We start from the raw sequence: 20,705 nt of genomic DNA on the forward strand, positions 1-20,705 counted from the left end.
AGCTCAATTCATAATAGCTAAGCTATGGAATCAGCCTACACGCCCTTCAACAGATAAATGGATTTTTTTAAAATGTGGTACATATACACAATGGAATATTACTAGGCCATAAAGAAAAATGAAATTATGGCATTTGCCAATAAATGGATGGAATTGAAGGCTATCATGCTAAGTGAAATAAGCCAATCCCCCAAAAACCAAAGGTGAAATGTTCTCTCTGAAATGCAGAAGCTAATTCACAATAAGGGGCGGTGGGGTGGGGGAAGACATTCACTGGATTAGACAAAGGGGAATGAAGGGAAGGGAGAGGGATAGGAATAGGAAAGACAGCAGAATGAGTGGGACATAACTTTCTTATGTGCATATATGAATACATGACCAGTATAACTCCACATCATGTTCAACCAGAAGAATGGGAAGTTATACTCCATGTATGCATAATATGTCAAAATACACTCTACTGTCATGTATATCTAAAAAATAAATAAATTTTAAAAACCACAGAACATCAGTGGCCTACAACAATTGAAGAAAAAAAAAGCAGGACACAGTGGTGAATGCCTGTAATACCAGCAGCTCAAGAGGCTGAGGCAAGAGTATCGAGAGTTCAAAACCAGCCTCAGCCCCTCAGTGAGGCGCTAAGCAACTCAGTGAGACCCTGTCTCTAAATAAAATATTAAAAAGGCTGGGGATGTGGCTCAGTGGTCAAGCATGCCTGGGTTCAATCCCTGGTACCAAAAAAAAAAAAAAAAAAATTCCATGGCCAACATTCCTTCAGGCTCTAACCACACTTGTGCCTACATCCAAGATGTAATGCACCATCTCCCTCCACAGATAGGGTGTGGAAACCAGAGCCAAGCCTCCTTGCATTCCTGGTCACCCTTCCTCTTGTGCCTACCCCTCGCCCCTCTCCCATCTATGTGCTGCTTTGTCCTAAGTCTTGGGCCTGGAGACAGGTCTGCAGGTCTGTGTAGGCAATGGTTGAGAGGTGACTTATTCACAGGGCTGGATTCAGAGCAATCCTGACTCTCTGCCTGGAAGACAGGAGGGGGTGGAGGTAGGGAACTGATCTTGACGAAGCCTTTGCTGCGGAAACACACACACTCTTTCTGTCTTTACGTTGACCTGCCAGGGGCCTACTGCCATGGATTCAGGAACACCCAACTCACCCACCCACCCGCAGATGCCCTTTCACATTTCCAGTGTTTATTCAACAAGGCAACTTTGTCTGTCAGGGGCTTTTGCTCCTTCCAGTCAACCCCGTTCCCCACCCACTCTGGAGACAAGGCGTAAACACAAGTTCTGAACCATATACAAACCCTGGTGGTAAAGGGGGGTGGTGATAAGAATCACAGGGCAAGAATAAGATGTCAGAGGAACCTTGCATTTGATGCTATCTCAACAAAATACTCATGAGCCCATGAAAATGTGCTATAATATTGCATCAGAAGAATCCGATATGGATTCCATTCCTTTTTAATTATCTTTAATTGACAAAAGTTGTAGAGAGTTATCAGAATCAACACAATCTTTGGAATATGTATACATTGTACAGTGGCTAAATCCAGCTAGTTAATATGCATTACCTCACCCACTTCTCCTCTAAGCTGGATCTGCATGCACATTTAGTTCTACATCCAATTGATCTTTTGGGAAAAGGCTTGAGAACCTGGGTCTATCCTTTAGTTGGGCTGCTTCAACAATTTCTCCCAATGTCATATTATTCACCTTGCTGCCGGAGCCAAAGAAAGCCCTCTGAGATAGGGTGGGCAAGGTTCCTTGATGTTGAAGGCCCATCTCCCATGGACTCACTATGACCTTCAGAATCATTTTCCCCATCTTCCCTCCCAGCCCACTTTCCAACCTCCATTCAAACAGGCCCTATCCTTTCCTGCCCCTCTGCCTCGCCCACTGAGTTCCCCTGACCGACACTCCTCTGCCTCTCGCTCTCGACAACCATACCTCTTAAAATCCAACCCTCCAACTGACCTCCCAATCAAAAATGCCTTCTTGCCTTCTGAATTCTGGGTGCACGCCAGTTTCCTAGCAGACAGCCTCAGTTTTATGAGCTGAACTCACCCACGTAATTACTTCCTCCCTTCTCCCCACAACCACGCACCAAGTCCTGCTGGGCCTGCCACCCCTCCACAGTATCCCTCCCTCTCCACAGCTCAGCCTCTGCTCAGATCAGGCAGCCCTGTCCCCCTACAGCCACCAGACGACCTCGTGAAAATCAGTTCTAATAATGAGGTCAGACCCACCTTCAGCCCTTCGATTGCTCTCAGGGGTATTCAGAGTGAAGTCTAAGCTGCTTAAAGAAACATGAGACTGTTAAGCCTTCCAGGGTCTCCCCTGCAAGCCCAAGTCCAGGCATCCTCAAACTTTAGTGTCCATCAAAATCATCAAAGATATTTTTTTAAAAAAATATGAATTCCCAGCAGACTCCAAAAAGACGTTCTAGCTCACAGGGGAACGGGTAGAGGCCAATATCATGAATGTTAACAAAAAATGTGGGGTTCCAAACATTTGGCTTTACATCAAACTCAAAAATACATGATTTCTGGAGCAGGAATCCCAAGGATCACACTTCGAGGCTACTAAAAATGGGGCTGGAAACAATTTTTTTTTTTTTTTTTTTTTTTTGAGATGGGGTCTTGCCATGTTGCCGAGGCTGGCCTCAAACTCCTGGGCTCAAGTGATCCTCCTTGCCTCAGCCTCCCAATGGCCTCTGGAAATAATTTCTGAGAGTCCATTGAGCTTAGAGGTGAAGAGGAGCAAACCTGGTGCTCCCACATGCCTTTGGGAAAGTAACTGTTTCCCAGCCTCATTTGCAAAATGGAGATAAACATAGCAATGGCTTCTCAGTTAAAACTGAATGAGATAATCACTAGAATAGGGTGGCACCTCGGCACTTAGCACTGCAAACATTCCACAGCTGGCGACAGCTGCTGCTGCTACTGTTGTTACTAATATTACTGGGAAAGAAACTGAAGGAAAACAGCAAAGAGCAACATGAGCCGCCCTTTAATGTACATTGTCTCTGCATTGGAAGGACATTAGGAACTCCTTCTTCAGCATCTTTGGCAGATGGTTGCCTAACTTTTAGCTTATAAGGCTCTGGTCATCTCCTCCTGAGACACCTGTTCCACAACGAAGCCATTCCAGGTGTTAACATTCTCCGGGAAATCTAGCAGAATTCTGCTCTCAAGTGCCACCATCCATGAATCCCAACCTGCCCTTCAGAGCCTCATCAAACAGCACTACACCTGTTTCCTCATCAGAATCCTGCAAATGCCTGAAAGCAATTATCATGTCTCTTTCCCTCCTCCTCCTCCTCCTCCTCCTCCTCTTCTTCTTCCTCTTCCTCTTCTTCTTCTTCTTCTTCTTCAAAACATCAAAGTGTTGAGCACGGTGGCACACACCTGTAATCCCAGCGGCTCAGGAAGTTGAGGCATAAGGATTGAAATATCAAGGCCAGCCTTGGCAACTTCGCAAAATAAAAATAAAAAATAAAAAGGGCTGGGGATGTTGCTCAGTGGTTAAGCACCCCTAGGTTCAATCTCTAGTACCAAAAAAGAAAGAAGAAAGAAAAAAAAAAAGGGACAGCAAAGTAATATGGGACTCTTGGGTTCAGTGTCAGAGGCCTAAGCTTCTGGCCAATTGAGTGTTTCTGGGCAAGCCATCTGACCATGCTGAGCTTTAGTCACATTCCAGCCCCAAAGTCCCTAATTCTGTGGTTCAGCAGCCCCAATTCTTTCTTCCATCCTCAGACTGAGATCAGGATTCCAGATCCCTCAGTGTGGCGGACATCTCTTGCATTGCTTGATAAGAACAGTGATCCCCCTTCAGGAAAACTCTTGATCCCTCGGCATTCACCAAGTGTTTTGAATGGAGGCTGTGAACTTTGTAGAAATCTCATGCCCCAGGTTCCCAAAGCAGGCCAGTCACAGTTCTCTAATCTCCTGGTCGCTGTTAATCAGCCTAGAGACTGACCCAAGTCTCTTGGGTCAACCAATTAGTCCTGTCCTGAGATTTGAAATTTTTGAACCAGAAAGAATGACATTAGCTTCCTCTTAGGGCTGGAGCTGGAGGAAGTGAGGTGGAGGAACTCCTAGGGGTCCTGGCTCTTCATGGGGATGATGCATCAGAGAGAAAGGCACCAACGTGCGGAGATACCAAATGAGAGGCGGAGGGGGAACTCTGGAGTTCAAGTCCTTGCACCCCTTCCTTTCCCAGAGTTTGGTTCCTCTTTCATCCAAGTTGGTGTTTTCTCTTACAAGCAAACAAGTAGAGAAGAACACATTCACCTCCCAAGGCAGCTTCACACAGAGATGGCTCAGGCTTGCCTATAACTCCCCAAGCCTCCCAATCCGGCTCCCCACTCTCCTCACCTCCACCAATAGTTATTCTAGGTAAGTAACTGCAATCTGTGTATAATACAAAAAAAAAAACAAAAAAAAACAAAAAACAAAAAAACTGTGACTTTTTACTGTCTGGTCAATATTCTGAAGGGCAGTTCAAGCCTGCATCTTACAGCAGTGAGGCACCTTGCTGACTCATATAGAGCTTGTGGTCACTTTGAACCTACAGATCTTTTTCATGTAAAGCCCATGCCTTTCCCTTTGCCATGCTATAGTTTTACGGTTGGGATTGTTTTGATTTGGGGGTGAGGCAGGGATGAGGCTTGGAATCTAATTGTTAGATTAGGGCCAATGTTCAGCCTGTAGAGATTGTTATGACTCAGGATTCCATCACCAGTGACAGAATTTCCCAACTTGTCTGCCAAACAGCCTGTTTACCAATGTGCTAGAATACTCATTCTCTCTGTTCTCTGCTTGGTGGAGTGAATCTTGAGGCTCTAAACCCAGGTCAGGGGCTTCCAACTCTAGCAACCTCATCATTTCCTAAGTGTTCTTATTTCAAGTTATCATGGCTATGGAAACATTGGGAAGCTAAATTTTTATAACATGAACGTTTTTACTGACAAAAATGCTCATTTACAAAATTGGTCCCCACTTAAATATCTCTGCTTTTCCAATCTTGGTGCATATCCTCGTCTACCAAGTTATGCTTTTGTTGTTCACTCCCAGATTTAGGATTTCTTCACAATAAATGATAAATGCAATGTGATTTGATCTCATGGGGTAATTCCAGATTTTGCCAAAGATGCAGAATTCTATGAAGTTGATGAAAGTGATGTTAGAAAACTGTTACAACTACAATAATACTGCTCTCAGTGGGAGAGGCTACCAGCTGGACAGGAGAACACCAGCAGGGATACTGTCAAACAATCAAAAGCTAATAAGCCAGGCCTGGTGGTGTATGCCTGAAATCCCTGCAGCTTGGGAGGCTGAGACAGGAGGATTACGAGTTCCAAGCCAGCCTCAGCAACTTAGTGAGGCCCTAAGCAACTCAGTGAGATCCTGTCTCTAAATAAAATATCAGAAGAAAAAAAAAAGGGCTGGGGATGTGGCTCAGTGGCTCAGTGCCCTCTGTCTTCAATCCTCAGTATCAGAAGAAAAAAAAAGCTAATGAAAGGAACACCTGATGGTAAAAAGCAGCCCTAAGAAAATTGTAGGAGTCAGATGTGTTGTGAATATTATTTCAATGCAGACCAAAACCAAAAAAAAGTCAAATTGAACTAAGAGAAATTATATTGTTCTAGTAAAAACTAGTGTCATAAAAATGCACTCAACCCCTCCTGCACAAAAGCTTTAGAAAACAATTGATTAGGTTTTGTGTTGCTTTAGAATTGACATATATAAAAATTAAAATGAGACTTTGTCAATATGATAAAATAAGTTTATTTTCTTAATTTCTAATGTACTATGAAATTTTAACTCTTGCTTAAATGTATCCATTTCAAGTAACCATTTCACAGGAGAGATGGTCCTCTAACGCTGAGGGCCTGCTAAGCCTGTGTTGTTGCCACCTTGCAGCCTTCATCCCTTGCCACCTGCCTCATCAACGGAACAGGTCTTGTCTCTGCTTTTCCATGCAATAGACTTTCGGCACTGAAGACAGTTTTCACAGCTCCAAGAAAACTTCTTTTCTCCATGAAAAACTCATTTCCTCCCATCACCTCCCATCTGACAGAATTTGAGAACCCCATTTATTCCATTCAGTCAATCAACAATTATGGAGGGCCTGCCATGATAAGGACGGAGCTAGCTTCTGGGACTAAGCTGAAACTTACATTCTATTAAAGGGACAATAAACAAAATGAGTACCTAGGTGAATGGATGGATGGGTGAGTGGGTGGGTGAATAACTATATGTGCTGTCATCATCCAGTCTCCCATTGAAATGGTGAATATTTCTCCAAATAAGCTGACCAGTGCAGGGTAGAGGAGGAACCTCTTCTCTACTGTCAAAAACTTCACTCATAGCTGGGCTTGATGGCACACACCTGTAATTCTAGTGACTTGGGAGACTGAGGCAGGAGGATTGCAAGTTTGAAGCCAGCCTCAGCAACTTAGCAAGGCCCTAAGCAACTTTGTGAGACCATGCCTCAAAATAAAAAATATAAAAATAAAAAGGGCTGGGAATGTGGCCCAGTAGTAAAGCACCTCTAACTTAAATCCCCAGTATATATATATATATATAAAAAAAACCCAACTTCCATTCATAAGCCTTCATTTGGTATTTACTGTTTGGGGAAGTAATATTGCTCTTCTGATTTGTGTTTAGTTTTTGTTCAACTAAAATCACCAGTTCCTACAAATGCTTCTCTTAAAACATGTATCCCTTTATCAATGACAGTTCAATTATTTTCTTGGACCCCAAGAAGGATTTTCTATCAAACCTTATCTAATCTCCTAATCTAATCCAATCTAATCTTCAGTCCATCCTTCCAACCAACACACATTTAGATGAACCAGAATGTGAACCTTTGAAATCAGAGAACATATTAATATATGCACATCAGCATCACTGCTGTCTAGAAACTTAAGAAACAAAATGCTAATTTTAAAATTAAGAGTTTGAATAAAGCTGCTTTAAATCACTACTCTGAGAAAGTGACGGTCTTGCCTGAAAACTATGGTTAACCTGGGCTCTAGGCTGTCATTAGTGGCCACGTGCAAAAGATCTGCCATACCTACAAGCCAGGTCTTCTCTTCTCTTTTCCAAGATGGATGCTCAGGACACTTATTCTTTCCTTAATAGAGGCTGTAAGGAACTACCTTATAAAGAGATCAGGTCCCCTTTATGATTCCCTGGCTCCATAACCCTGGAGGCTCCTGGAATTAGGTAATTAGCAATGGTAACTGGCTGGTGAATGTCCCTCTCTTGCTAGGATACATATACCCCATGAGGGCAGGGCTTGAATCTGACTTTTCCATCAAGTTTCCCTAGGATCCAGCATAGTGCCATACCCATGGCAGGCCCTCAACGGAGCTCAATAAATACCTGTTGGATATCAACATAAAATAACAAGTCTCGTCTCTGCTACTGTCTCTAACATCAGGCAAGGCATCTAACCTCTCTGGGTCCTACTTTGTCATTTTTAAGTAAAAGGATCAGACCAGATGACCCCCAAATTTCCTACTCTAATGTTAATATTCTATATTTCTATCTTGTTGACTAAGTGTCTCCCTGTCTTCCTTTTTTCCATTAGAAACTCTAAAACTAAACTGTCTGCAAAATACAGGAAGTTTTAACCAAATGAGGAAAAACTGGGGCAAAACAACATTTAAGGATTCCTAAAACCTACAGGGATTCTGAATTCAAAATGACTTCAAAATAAAATAAACCCTTTAGGCTGCCAAATTATGGTTCGGTTATTTCAGCAGTGTCTTTCTCCTGAAAAACCTCAAACACAAAAGTACTTTACAATCACATTTGGAGATCTTCTCTGGCACCAAACCAGGGCTTTGAAAAATGATATTCAGAAAGTATTAAGGCATTTGAAAGGTTGGGCCAGAAGGAGTAGCAGGCCTGGCTGGGTTTGGAATCCTAACTGCCATATCCTGCAACAGAAATGTTTCCCCATGTTTTACATGCTCAAAAACCCAAATCGGCAGCTCATGCAAATATTCTATCTGATCGTTGGAAGAATGTCTTATTTTATTGCAAGCTTTAACAGTAGCTTCAGCCTCACGCATTAGCCCTCCGTGTAAAAGGAAACTTATTTCAGTCTAATTTAAAAGTAGAGCATTTCATTTCGTCATCGGCCTCCCCCTCTGTTTCCTGTGTTATCAGATGTTAGAGAAAGAGCCTGCAGGCTTTTTGTGAAACAGCAACTTGAAAGACGAAATATGAATGCTCGACCAGCACATCTTAAAATCAGAACCTAGTATGGTTCCAGCCTTGTAAAGGTGATGGGGAAGATGTGCACATTCAGAAGGCCCAAACTCAGAATGGTACTAGAGAATTCCCAAAATGACTAAGCCCATTCTCGAGCTTTCCTCCAAACTATAGATTTCTTCACTTTCAGAATTTAATCTCTGCTAGTAATCAACCACACACTCCCAGAGGAGCCAACAAATGACCTACCCAAGGCTGCAACATCTGGTATATTTTTAAGTATGGATATGGGAAAAGAATGTACTCTACAGACACTGTCTTTCATTGAATGAACTTAAGAGGTTTGGGGGCTTCCCCTGATTAAAAACACCCTCTGGGACCCAAGAAACCTGCTCCATAGAAACAACTGACAATCACAGACCCTAAAGTAAGAGGATTATGGGAAGCACATCTTTTTCACCAACTAGGACACTCAGAACAGGCCCACGAGTAGGGAAAATAGACAACCACCCGTGGATATTCCCACTCATCCAGTCATCTAACTGTCCACCATTTACCAGGCACCGCCACACACAAAACACCGTCTGTGGAGAACAGTATTAGAATAGTTTTTTTAACACACACCAAAAAGTGAAAACAAAAGTCTCCAAATATTTTTTTTCCTCACAGAATAATTTTTAATCTATTTCTGATTTTGTTCATTTTCTATCTCTTGGGGGGAAAAACTGCCCTCTGTTTATCAAACTAGCTAAAATAGGAAATTTTCTGCCCACAAGTCCATATAACAAGCCATCTATAGTTTCAATCATTTCTGCAGTGAGCAGATCAGGAGTCATTTGCAATATTAAACCATCCTATTTTCTGGCTCATCTCAGACATACTTTCAGTCATGTGAATGGCTGGTGGAAACTAAATCGAAAAGCTGTGAAAACAACCTGTAATAATAGGGAAATTAACAGACCCATCCTGCCATGCATACTTGCCCCTATTTCTCCCTCCCCCATTCTGATCTTCCTGTGAACCCACATGCGTGAATCTGCATGCAGATCATAATAAAATATATGTAAAATGTTAGCTACTTATATCCTACTATTCCCATAAAGATAATGGTAGACTGCTACATTCTGCTAAGACTGAACGTGGGCTAATGTCCATAAACAGAAAACTTTCTTTTAGGATTGCTTAAAAATTGTGTTGTGAAGAATACCTTGTTATCTAAAATAAATACAGTATAAAATATACTTGGTGGGATTTTTTAAATATCAGATTGAGACTCAGCAATGAAATGCAATATGTGAGATAACACATGCTTGGAATCATGGAATTTCTTGGCTACAAACCTCTGAGATATCCACCTGTGTTCTCCCCACTATTTTAAAGAGAACAAGAAAAGATCCAAATGGCCAAGTGACTTGTCTAAAGTGGCACAACCAGTGAGTGTCCATCTGTGAAATACACACTGCTGTTCTCTTACTGACCCTAGGAAGACAGCAGTCCAAATTGGACAAGAATGAAAACATGATTCAGTGGTAAGTAGCTGTTCGCTGTTTATAGTGGCTTATTCTACACCAAGCGAGTGACAGACAGCACAGACATTGGCAATCACACGAACCCATTCCCTTACCAGAGGTCAGTCTGAAAGGTCAAAGGCCAAGGCGCCTTCGTGGGGAGCTTAACCCAAGGGCAGCCTGCTCGGGTTAGCTGGGCACAAGCCCAACATATTCCTCAAGAGCCCTACAATCCCCATGACACCATCATTTTTCTCTTTATAACATTCCTAACTGAAATTAAACCATAAACATAGAAAAAATTTAAACACTGGGGAAATGCCTAAAACAAAAGTTTAAAATGTCCCTTTAGGGCTGGGGCTGGGGCTGGGGCTCAGTGTAGAGTGCTTGCCTAGCATATGTGGAGGCACTGGGTTCAATCCTCAGCACCAAAGAAAGGAAGGAAGGAAGGAAGGAAGGAAGAAAGAAAGTAAGTTACTTTGTCCATCTACAATTAAAAATATTTTTTTAATGTCCCTGCATACCCAAAGGTGACCATTATCAACAATTTCTTATGTATCTTCCCAAAGAAAAGAAAGGAAAGTTGATGTCAGCATATATATGTTTCTTTTAAGGTAGACTTAAATAACATCATATGACACACTCTTTTGTATCTTAGGATTTTCCCCTTCATAAATCTGAGAAGACTTTTCATAACAGTACAAAGAGAACAGACTCAACCTCTGTGAGGCTGGTGTGGTATTCCGGCACACTGACAGAATGCTAATCTACCTAACCAGGCCCTGACCCAAGGAGGATTTTTTTGAAGTACAAACAAGCAGCCTGGTTTGATTCCGTCTTCACGAGGGTTGCCGGGAGCTCCATCTCACTAGCTCAGAGGGTAAACTGGTCATCTCAAGGACAGAAACCCTGTGATTAATCAAAACTAACTTGCCTTAATTGACCGTGTTTTTTGGAGCCTGGGAACATACCTAAACAGGTGGCAACACAGAAAGGGACGAAGAAGGAAGAGATCAGTGAGGGAAGGAAAGTAAAAGATACAGTGCACACACCATACCAGCACCTACCAGTGCCCATTAACACTTTTTTGAATGAAGGACTGACCAACAGATTGAATAAACAAAGAAACCAGGACAGTCATATTCTTTAACACATATGGCACGTAATGCATTAAAATATATCATATGTAATGATAGCTCCAAGTCTGAAAAGCAAACATTCTTTTCAAACTTTACTGTCCAATAATAGTAGCCACTGGCCACATGTGCCCATCAAATATTTGAAATACGTGCTGTCTGTAAAATACATGCTAGACTTCAAAGATGAAAAAGGATGTAAAATAGCTCACTAGTTCTTATGCTGATTATATGTTGGAATGAGACTATTTCAGACATACGCCATTAAGTTAACCATAACATTAAAATTAATTTTGTCCATTTCATTTTACATTTTAAATTTTTAAAACTGCAACTACTAGGAAATTTGTAATTGCACATGTGGCATGTATTACTTTTTAGAGAACACTAGAATGTAGACACCATTATAGCAATGACTTTGTTTTCTTACTCTATCCCAGTCAACAACACTAGGTCCTGAGAAGAGTAGATGCCCAACAAATATTCATCGGATAAAGGCTGGCTCTGGAATCTAGATAAAGCAACAAGTCAGGAAGCCCTTACCCCTTCCCTGCTTTTATGGAAAAGCAGCTGAGTGACCTTGGGTAAGTCACTGAGTCTGCCTGTGCCTAGTTTTTTTTCATCCTTAAGAAGGAGATAATATTAACATCTGCCTTAGAGAAACTGCATGGACCAAATGGAATGATATCTATAAGAAGGTTTTAGGGGGTAGAACAGATGGCAGGTCCCTCCCGAGTTCTAGTATTCTCTTCAAGTAACAGTCCCAGAAGAAGCGAGGTAAAAAAACTTTACTAAAACAACATGGTCAGAAATCAATTGATAAAATTCCTACATCTGCTGTTTCCATCCTGGCATATGTAAGAAAATTCAGAAGACAGGTACAAACTTGAGATTCTCAGAGTAGCAGAAACTTGAGCATGCGTTTCCCCCTCTTCATGTAGTTCACCAAACGTGGTCAGCGAAAGAATCACAGATACTTTCTTTGAGGGGCCACAGAAAATCTAAGGTGAACATGAACAGGGAGCAGAAGCCCATCTCTGGGCAGCTGATGAAGCAGCAGGGATGGCCAAGTTCACTGCCCCACCTGGAGCTCCCAGTCTTGCAGGAGATCTGTAATCCTGGGGTCTCAGGGATAACTTCCACTGGCACAGTGATCTATGGTGGGCATCGGTCCTCATTAACCAGTTCAGGTGTAGCCGACAGTGAACCATGCGATCAGGAGCGTGAACAGCCCCTCGCTCCCCCACATCCTCGCCTCCCCCATTCAACAAAGAGGTCAAGGTACCCAGCAGGGGAAACCCAAATGACTCTTGGACAGGCTTTTTAGTGACAACAGAAAGATTTCGCCATCCCAGCTGGGCATCTTCTTCCCCAAATCAGAGATCATTTCACAAGGGGAGACCATATGGAGAAAGCACCCTGCAGAGGAGAGCAGCACTAAGGAGGCCGTGCAGAGCCAGCAGCAGAGTGGACGGACCCACAGCAGAGCGAGAGCAGGCCAGCAACCCCCACCCACAGAGCAGGGGAACCGCAGAACAAAAGCAGTCCATTTCCAAGAGGTCCAGCACCAGATTCTCCCCTTGGTCTCTGCAAGGCCCCCCAGAAGCCCGGAAGCCGACCATAACTCACCATCCACGAGGCCACCACACCAAGAAGAGCGCAGCGACTTCCCCTTTGCTCAGAGGGTCTGACTCCCTTCCCTTCTCTATGAGTTACTGCCTATGACGTGCCACAATCACACTCTAAGCCCTGGGGACCACCGTCCTGTGACCTGCCTCAGGACCTGAGTTACTGCTGGCTCCTCCGACCCTCAAACCAAAGGAGAGAACACTAGTCCTGGAGCAGAGCCCAAATCCCACCGTACAGCAGGGCCAACGCGGAGGCGTTCTGAAATTCATATTCCCAGCACCAACCCCCAGGGACTCCGGTTCAGTAGGTCAGGGGTGGAGCCCAGGCACCTGCCCTGTAAACAAGGTACCAGGGCAGCACCAATGGCCAGCCCAGCTCGGGAGCCAATCATCTAGAGAACTCCATGAAGCTTCATTTTTCTCTGATCCTTTCTCTTCTGCAACTTTACTTATTCCTTGTCTCAACATGCAAGAGGACAGTGGGGACGGAGAAGAGAAGAAAGTGAGCTGCCCCAAGCTTACCCAAGGCAGTCAACCTCTCTGAGCCCCAGTTTTCACATCCGCAAAATGGCAGTAGACTACCTGCCCACACAGAAGAAATGCACATAGGACATCCTGTCATGTACAACAGAGTGGACACACCTGGAGGACATCAGGTCAAGTGAAATAAGCCAGACATGGAGACAAGTACTGCCTGATCTCACTAATACCTGAAACTAAAAATTTCACACTCAAAAGCAGATAATAGAACGGTGGCTACCAGGGCCAGAGCAAGGAAAGAAGGGGGAAATGTCAGTCAAAGGGCTCAAACTTCCAGTTATAAAATGAATGAATTCTGGCAGATTGAATGTATAGCATGGTGACTATAGTTAATAGTAGTTTTTACTTAAAATAGTAGTTTTAAGTTTTACTTAAAACTTGCTAAGAGTAGACGTTAAGGGTCCTACCCTTCCCCAACACACACACACACACACACACACACACACACCACATAATTTTTTTTTTAAAGAAAGATTTTTTTTTTTAGTATTTATTTCTTTTAGTTGTACACATGCCTTTATTTTTATTTATTTATTTTTATGTGGTGCTGGGAATCGAACCCAGGGCCTTGCGCGCACCAGGCAAGCATTCTACCACTGAGCCACAACCTCAGCCCCTACCACATAAATTTTTAACTGTGGTAATCATTTCATGGTGTATACTTACTGCAAATCATTGTAAACCTTGAATATATTCAATTTTTTGTTAATTATACCTTGAATTATTCAATTTTTGTTAATTATACCTCAATAAAACTATAAAAACATAAATAAATAAATAGATTTAGGAAAAGACTTTAGAATCCATTTGATTAGCAGAAAGCATTTTTCAATATCCCTACTGTTTTTCTTTTAAATTTCAGTCTAATATGAAAATTAGGATGCTAATATCAACAAAGGAAGGCCCGATGTGGACACCTCCCTCCATAATTTTTCATGGGAACCAAGGGTGAAATACATTACAATTTTGGGGTGTCATCAGAGCTCTGAAACACAAAGGTCAAGGAGCGGCGGGGAGGGGAGCAAGCATAAAATAATGCAAGGAAAAAGGGAAACAAGGGCTGGGGTTGTGGCTCACATGTGAAGTGCTGCATTCGATCCTCAGCATCACATGAAAATAAATAATAAATAAAATAAAGGGATTGTGTCCAACTACAACAACAACAAAAAACTTTTTTTAAAAAAGCAAACAACTTTGGGGTAAAATTGGGAGTTCATAACCATCTTGAATCTAATGTATGAAATATGATATATCAAGAGCTTTATAATGTTTTGAACAACCAATAAATAAATAAATTAATTAATTAATTAATTAATTTAAAAAAAAAAAAAAAGCAAACAAGATCTCCACTGTAATACCAAATCAAAGTGGGAGAAGTAGGTTCAGGGCTTCCCGCCATCCTCAGCACACGCATGCAACAACAGATGAGAACTTCTGAAGTAAAACTCAGCATCGCCCACTGAGTCCTTTCCCACACAGTCTCACAGAATCTATTTTTGTATTCCAGTGAGATTTGCAGCAAAGAATAGAGCTCCAGTAAAAGAGGAAATAATTGCTGTGCTGTACCTGGGGTTTTCTCACTTCCTTATTTGAAAATAATCACCCAACAAGTCCAAAAAATTCAGAATGGTATACTCTTCTACACACTGACATATATCATTGCAGACATTTTGGAACTAAACCAAGTCAGCTGAAAGGTTCTGGGTAATTTGCCATCTTCTTACAAAACTTATAATGATATATTACAGCACAAGGAGCCGGAAGAAACCTTCCCAATCATCTGGTTCAACCCCATCCTTTTACAAATGAAGAACATGGGAAATAAGCTGGCTGCTCCAACCCACTGAAGACCCTAATTAAAACATCTGCTCAATCTTAAGGTGGCTGCCAAATTCAGAGAGGGGGTGGGAAATAAAGTTAAACCTCCCAAACATTTTAAGTGGAATAATAATGATGATCAAGGGGCCTATTAAATGACAAAAGAGGAAGGTTCATAGCAGCAGTAGTACCCCCATCTCAAAGTCTGGGCCACTTATGTCTGGAGAACTGAGTGATGAACAACTGTCAGAGTGAACATGATAAATCTGTGAGGAGAGGAAGAGAATGCAGGGACCTGATCATCACATGCTGGCCTGAGTTATACCTAAACCAATGGATGCCCATTAGCTGCCCTGCCCTGATTGGATGCTGCCTCATGTCCAGAAAGGTGAAGATTTGAGAAAATGGTTCATGCACAGCAGAGGTACATGACCACTGACCCCACACGAGAGGGGTAGTTTAGACCTTGGCCACCAACAGCAGCAGCACCAGGGAGCTTATTAGAAATGCAGAATTTTAGCTCCACCCCAAAGTCAGAGTCAGACTATGCACATTGACAAGATCCCCAGGCCCTTCTGGGCACAGAAAAGTTTTGATAAGTCCTTCTTTACCTAACACAGCAGAAAACTAAAGTGTACCCTGACTACCTGTAACCACCTTTAACCTAAGTTTCTATGCCCATCTTCTCTTTCCTATAATTTCATTTGTCCCTGTAGCCATTGATTCTGAACTGTAGAGACTTCCCACTAAGCAGCTTATTTTAATCGCCCATCAAAATAATTTCCTTCTGATGAGAGGTTATTTGTTCTCAGAACAGAAACACCACTGTGAAACATTTCATTCTTTCCGAAACACTTGACGTTAAAAGCTCACAGTAGACTGAGACAGAGTCTTTATTTAAAAAGTAAAATATTAGAGGAGATCAAGTTTTCCAGGCATTTCATCACTGGATGCTTCCAAACAATATTCAAAGAATTCTTTTTACTACATTGTGTGTGTGTACGTGCACCTGTGCACATTGGGGATTGAACTAAGTAAGGGCTTCATGCATCCTAAGCATGCACTCTACCACTGGGCTACACTCACAGTCCTTTATTTTTAATAACATCACCACTGTAATGTTTTAAACAATCCGTTAGAGAGTCCAGCGTGAGGTGCCAGTACGATGACAATATATCCCTGGAGCTCTGAACGAGGGGTAGGCGGTTCACATTCTGCCCGTGAGGTCATAATGGACTGCTACCATGACATAAACTCATCTGCATGACATAAACTCATCTGCAGAATCATTTGGGTCTGTTCTTCTTTGGGTCTGTGTAGGTAGCTCCCCCAGCAATGAAATGCCATCATGCACATATGAATTATGTGCTTTTTCTATCATCATGTCCCTCTAAAGTAAAGAGAAATAACCTCTAGGAAAACTACCAATCCAGATCCCAGACATTTCGGGTGAGACATCTTTTTCATTAACAGTCATTTCTATTACAAAGTGAGCAAGGCTCTATGTTAAGAGACCTGCTCAAGTTTACGGGTTTAGAGTAGGCTATTCCTGTGACGAGAGCACCTTGGGAAGCTACGCTACCTTTTTAAGGTCACTAAGAATTCATAAATTCTTGATTCATTTTCATCAGATGGATCAGGACTGGATGAGCCGAACCAAGTCACACCAGGGATCACTGAGGCACAGTTAAATGAAGCCCATAATTTTCCAAGCTCCTGGGTTAGTGTCAGGAGACTAGATGATCCATGCATAGCCCACAGCAAGGCAAAAACCAGAAGACCAAAAGAGGAAGAGAGGCCGTGACATGCATCCATCCGGGTATGTCTTCTGCTACTATTAATCAGAGCATGTGTCACACTTCCTGGGGACACTGACGTTACTATCTCTGGCAGAAAGGATTGGAATTTTCGCACTTTAAAAGGAGAAGCAGAGCAAGAGACAGAAGCTAGGCTGGCGGGCAGCAGAGAGGAGGAGGGCTGCTTCTCCATAAACATGTTCTCCAAAAGGGACGCCTTTTCATCAGAAATGTCAGGGTCATGTGACAACAACATGGATTTGACCAAGCATGAGGGCTGGCAGCCGCGTTCCTCACTCCTATACCAAACTGAGTCTCTGCCTTCCACTCTGGCTGCTCTCCATGCTGGAACCTGTCCTATGTCTTGCAAGGCATAGAAAATTCCAGAAACAAGGCTTTTGCCCTAGTATAGAACACCAGAGAAGAAATCCTTACCTTCAGAAATGGCCTTCCTCACGGCCTCCAGGTAGATCTCAGGCTCGTCGTCACAGGTGAGCTCCTGCCAGTGGGCCCAGTTGGGGAAGAAGTGCGAGAATTCCTCGTCACTGCCCTGAACCCCACACAGCAGCCTGACCACGCGTCGCGGCGGCTGGAAGGCCCTCTGTAGCACAGGCAGCAGCGCAGGCTGGTAGAAGTGCTGCACCAGCTCTGCAGACAGCAGCACCAACACGCAGCGGGGGCTCAGGAAGAGGCGCAGGTCCTCAGCAGAAAAGGAGGTCTGGGGGCCCAGCCGGTGTGTCAGCATCTTCTGGCTGCGGACCTGCCGGCTGGTCAGGAAAAGGTCCTGGAGGTATTGGCACCATTCCTCTGCATCCGGGCTGTAGATTATGAGGATGTCACATCTTCTGGGCACCCCTGGGCAAGAAGGAGGCAGGGACGCTTGTTAACACACTTGCTCCTTCTAGGAGGTTTCCCACAACCAGCAAGGTTGTAACGTCCAGGCAAGGGGCCTGGCACCAGTTGTCATCCACCTCCCGCAGTAAATGTGTGCCAGTCATTCCTCCCAAGCAGCAGAGGTGCAGTCTGGGATTACAACTGCAATAATTGTAGCAACAACAACATTGTATAGCTCTCACTGTTCCCTGCTCTCTTTTTAGCACACTGCCTATGTAAGGTGCCCCTCCCCACACCTGGTCTGTAACATGAACTTTCTTTCTTCTTCCTCTATTAAAGTACAAATGCAGAAACAGGGGCCAAAGGGGCTTTGGGGATCACTTGGACCAACTCTCATTTGCACATGAAAGAAACACTTGTCTGGGAATGTTAAGGGTCTTGCTCGAATTCACACTCAGCAAATTGGTGGCACAGTTGAGATGCACACTCAGGGTGACTCTGGGCTGCCAGTCCAGGCTTTGGCCAGCCCCTGCTGCCTCCCCTCAGGAACTCTGTCAAAATCTTAGAAGAGATTCATTAAGGAAAGAAAACCTCAGGCCGACATCCCTGATGAACATTGATGCAAAAATTCTCAACGAATGCTAGCAAATCACATATAAAAACATTAAAAAGACAAGTGGGGTGCATCCCAAGGATGCAAGGTTGGTTCAACATACAGAAATCAATAAACGTAATTCACCACATCAACAGACTTAATGACAAGAATCACATGATTATCTCAATCGATGCAGAAAAAGCATTTGACAAAAATTAGCATCCACTCATGCTCAAAACATTAAAAAAAAAAAAACTAGGAATAGTCAGGACATACCTCAACAATTTAAAAGCTATAAACACTGAACCAAGGCCAACATCATTTTAAATAGAGAAAAACTGAAAGCATTCCCTCTAAAATCTGGAACAAGACAGGAATGCCTTCTCTTACCACTCCTATTCAACATAGTCCTTGAAACCCTAGCCAGAGCAATCAGATAAAAGAAAGAAATGAAAGGAATATGAATAGGAAAAGAAGAGCTCAAATTATCTCTATTTGCTGATAACATGGTTCTATATCTAGAAGACCCAAAAAAACTCTACTAGGCAGCTCCTAGAACTCATAAACCAATTCAGCAAAGTAGCAGGGTTTAAAATCAACACAAATAAATCAATTGCATTTCTATACACCAAGGATATAGCAACTGAAAGAGAAATTAGGAAAATTATTCCTTTTATAATAGACTCAAAAAAAAAAAATGGGAATCAACCTAACCAAAGAGGTGAAAGACCTCTACAATGAAAACTACAGAATACTAAAAGAAATTGAAGCAGACCTCATAAAATTGAAAGATCTCCCATGTTCCTGGATAGGCAGAATTAATATTATCAAAATGGCCATACTACCAAAAGTGCTATACAGATTTAATGCAAGGCCCATAAAGATCCCAATGACATTCTTCATAGAAATAGAAAAATCAGTCATGAAATTCGTTGGGAAAAATAAACAGCCCAGAATAGCCAAAGCAATCCTTAGTGCAAAAAGTGATGCAGAAGACATCATAATACCAGACCTGAAATTATACTACAAAGCTATAGTAACAAAACCAGCATGGTATTGGCACCAAAACAGACATGAAGACCAATGGAACAGAATAGAAGAAACAGAGACAAACCTACATAAATACAGTTATCTCATCCTAGACAAAGGCATCATAAACATACAGTGGAGAAAAAACAGCCTCTTCAACAAATGGTGCTGGGCAAACTGGAAATCCATATGTAATAGAATGAAATTGAACCTCTATATCTCACCCTACACATGTGGATCAAGGACCTAGGCATTAGACCACAGACTCTGCACTTACTAGAAGAAAAAGTAGACCCAACTTTCCAACATGTTGGCTTAGGAACCAAATTTCTCAACAAGACTCCTAAAGCATAAGAAGTAAAATCAAGAATCAATAAATGGGATGATATCAAATTGAAAAGCTTCACAGCAAAGGAAACAATCAAGAACATGTACAAAGATCCTACAGAATGGGAGAAAATCTTTGCCACCCACACCTTAAATAAGGCATTAATTTCCAGTACATACAAAGAGCTCAAAAAACTTAAGAAAAATAAGTAACCCAATCAATAAATTGGTAAAGAAACTGAACAAACACGTCTCAGAAGGTAATATACAATCAGCCACCAAATGTATGAAAAAATGTTTCAACATCTCTGGCAATTAGAGAAATGAAAAGATTCCATCTCACTCTAGTCAGAATGGCAATTATAAAGAATATAAGTAACAATAAATGTTGGGGAGGATGTGGGGAGAAAGGTACACTCATACATTGTTGGTGGGACTGTGACTTGGAACAACCACTATGGAAAGCAGTATGGAAATTCCTAAAAGAACTTGAAGTGGAACCACCATTTGACTCAGATATTCCACTCCTTGCTCTATACCCAAAGGACTTAAAAACAGCATTACTTCAGTGATGCAGCCATATCAATGTTTATAGCAGCTCAACTCATAATAGCCAAGCTATAGAAACAACCTATGTATCTCCCAATGGATACATGAATAAAGACAATGTGACATATTTACACAATGGAATATTATTCGGCTATAAAGAAGAGTGAAATTATGGCATTTGCCGGTAAATGGATGGAACTGGAGAATATCATGCTAAGTGAAATAAGCCAATCCCCAAAAACCAAAGGCAGATTGTTCTCTCTGATTTGTGGATGCTAACCCAAAACAATAAAGGTTGGGGAGGAGACTAATAGAAATCCATTGGATTAGACAAAGGGAAATGTAGAAGATAAACTCTTAACATAGGTTAGTACAGCTCTGGGTTCTTGTCTCCACTGTTTTAATTCACGGTTTTAGGAGTGATCTGGAAGAGATGAACACAGTGTCCACACATCCCATAATGAGGCTGGACCCTTCCTCCTCATCACAGAAGGAAGCTGGTCACATTTTGTGAAACTGAGAAATCATCTAAGTTGTAGATTTTCACCACTAAATGACATTCCTAGACCACAGATCACTGAGCAGTTCCAAGAGAGGAGGTCACAGGCAGACCTGGGGAAAGACCAGGAAGCTCGAAGCTCTGAAGAGATCATGGGAGGACTCCTCTTTCCTGCCCCTATTCACCATTATATTCAAAGT

The 20,705-nt window shown here is 42.4% G+C and overlaps 1 protein-coding gene across 1 annotated transcript in view; it reads right to left on the minus strand.

Moving 5' to 3' along the window:
- Pik3ap1 (phosphoinositide-3-kinase adaptor protein 1) overlaps nt 1-20,705 on the minus strand; it is a 118,712-nt gene that overhangs the window by 87,991 nt on the left and 10,016 nt on the right. Inside the window, exon 2 of the mRNA XM_076834424.1 lies at nt 17,108-17,527. Within this exon, the coding sequence (XP_076690539.1) occupies nt 17,108-17,527 (420 nt within the window). The remainder of the gene's footprint in view (nt 1-17,107; nt 17,528-20,705) is intronic.

This window comes from Callospermophilus lateralis, chromosome 15, assembly GCF_048772815.1.
Source record: "Callospermophilus lateralis isolate mCalLat2 chromosome 15, mCalLat2.hap1, whole genome shotgun sequence".
In the NCBI taxonomy this organism is placed as follows: Eukaryota; Metazoa; Chordata; class Mammalia; order Rodentia; family Sciuridae; genus Callospermophilus; species Callospermophilus lateralis.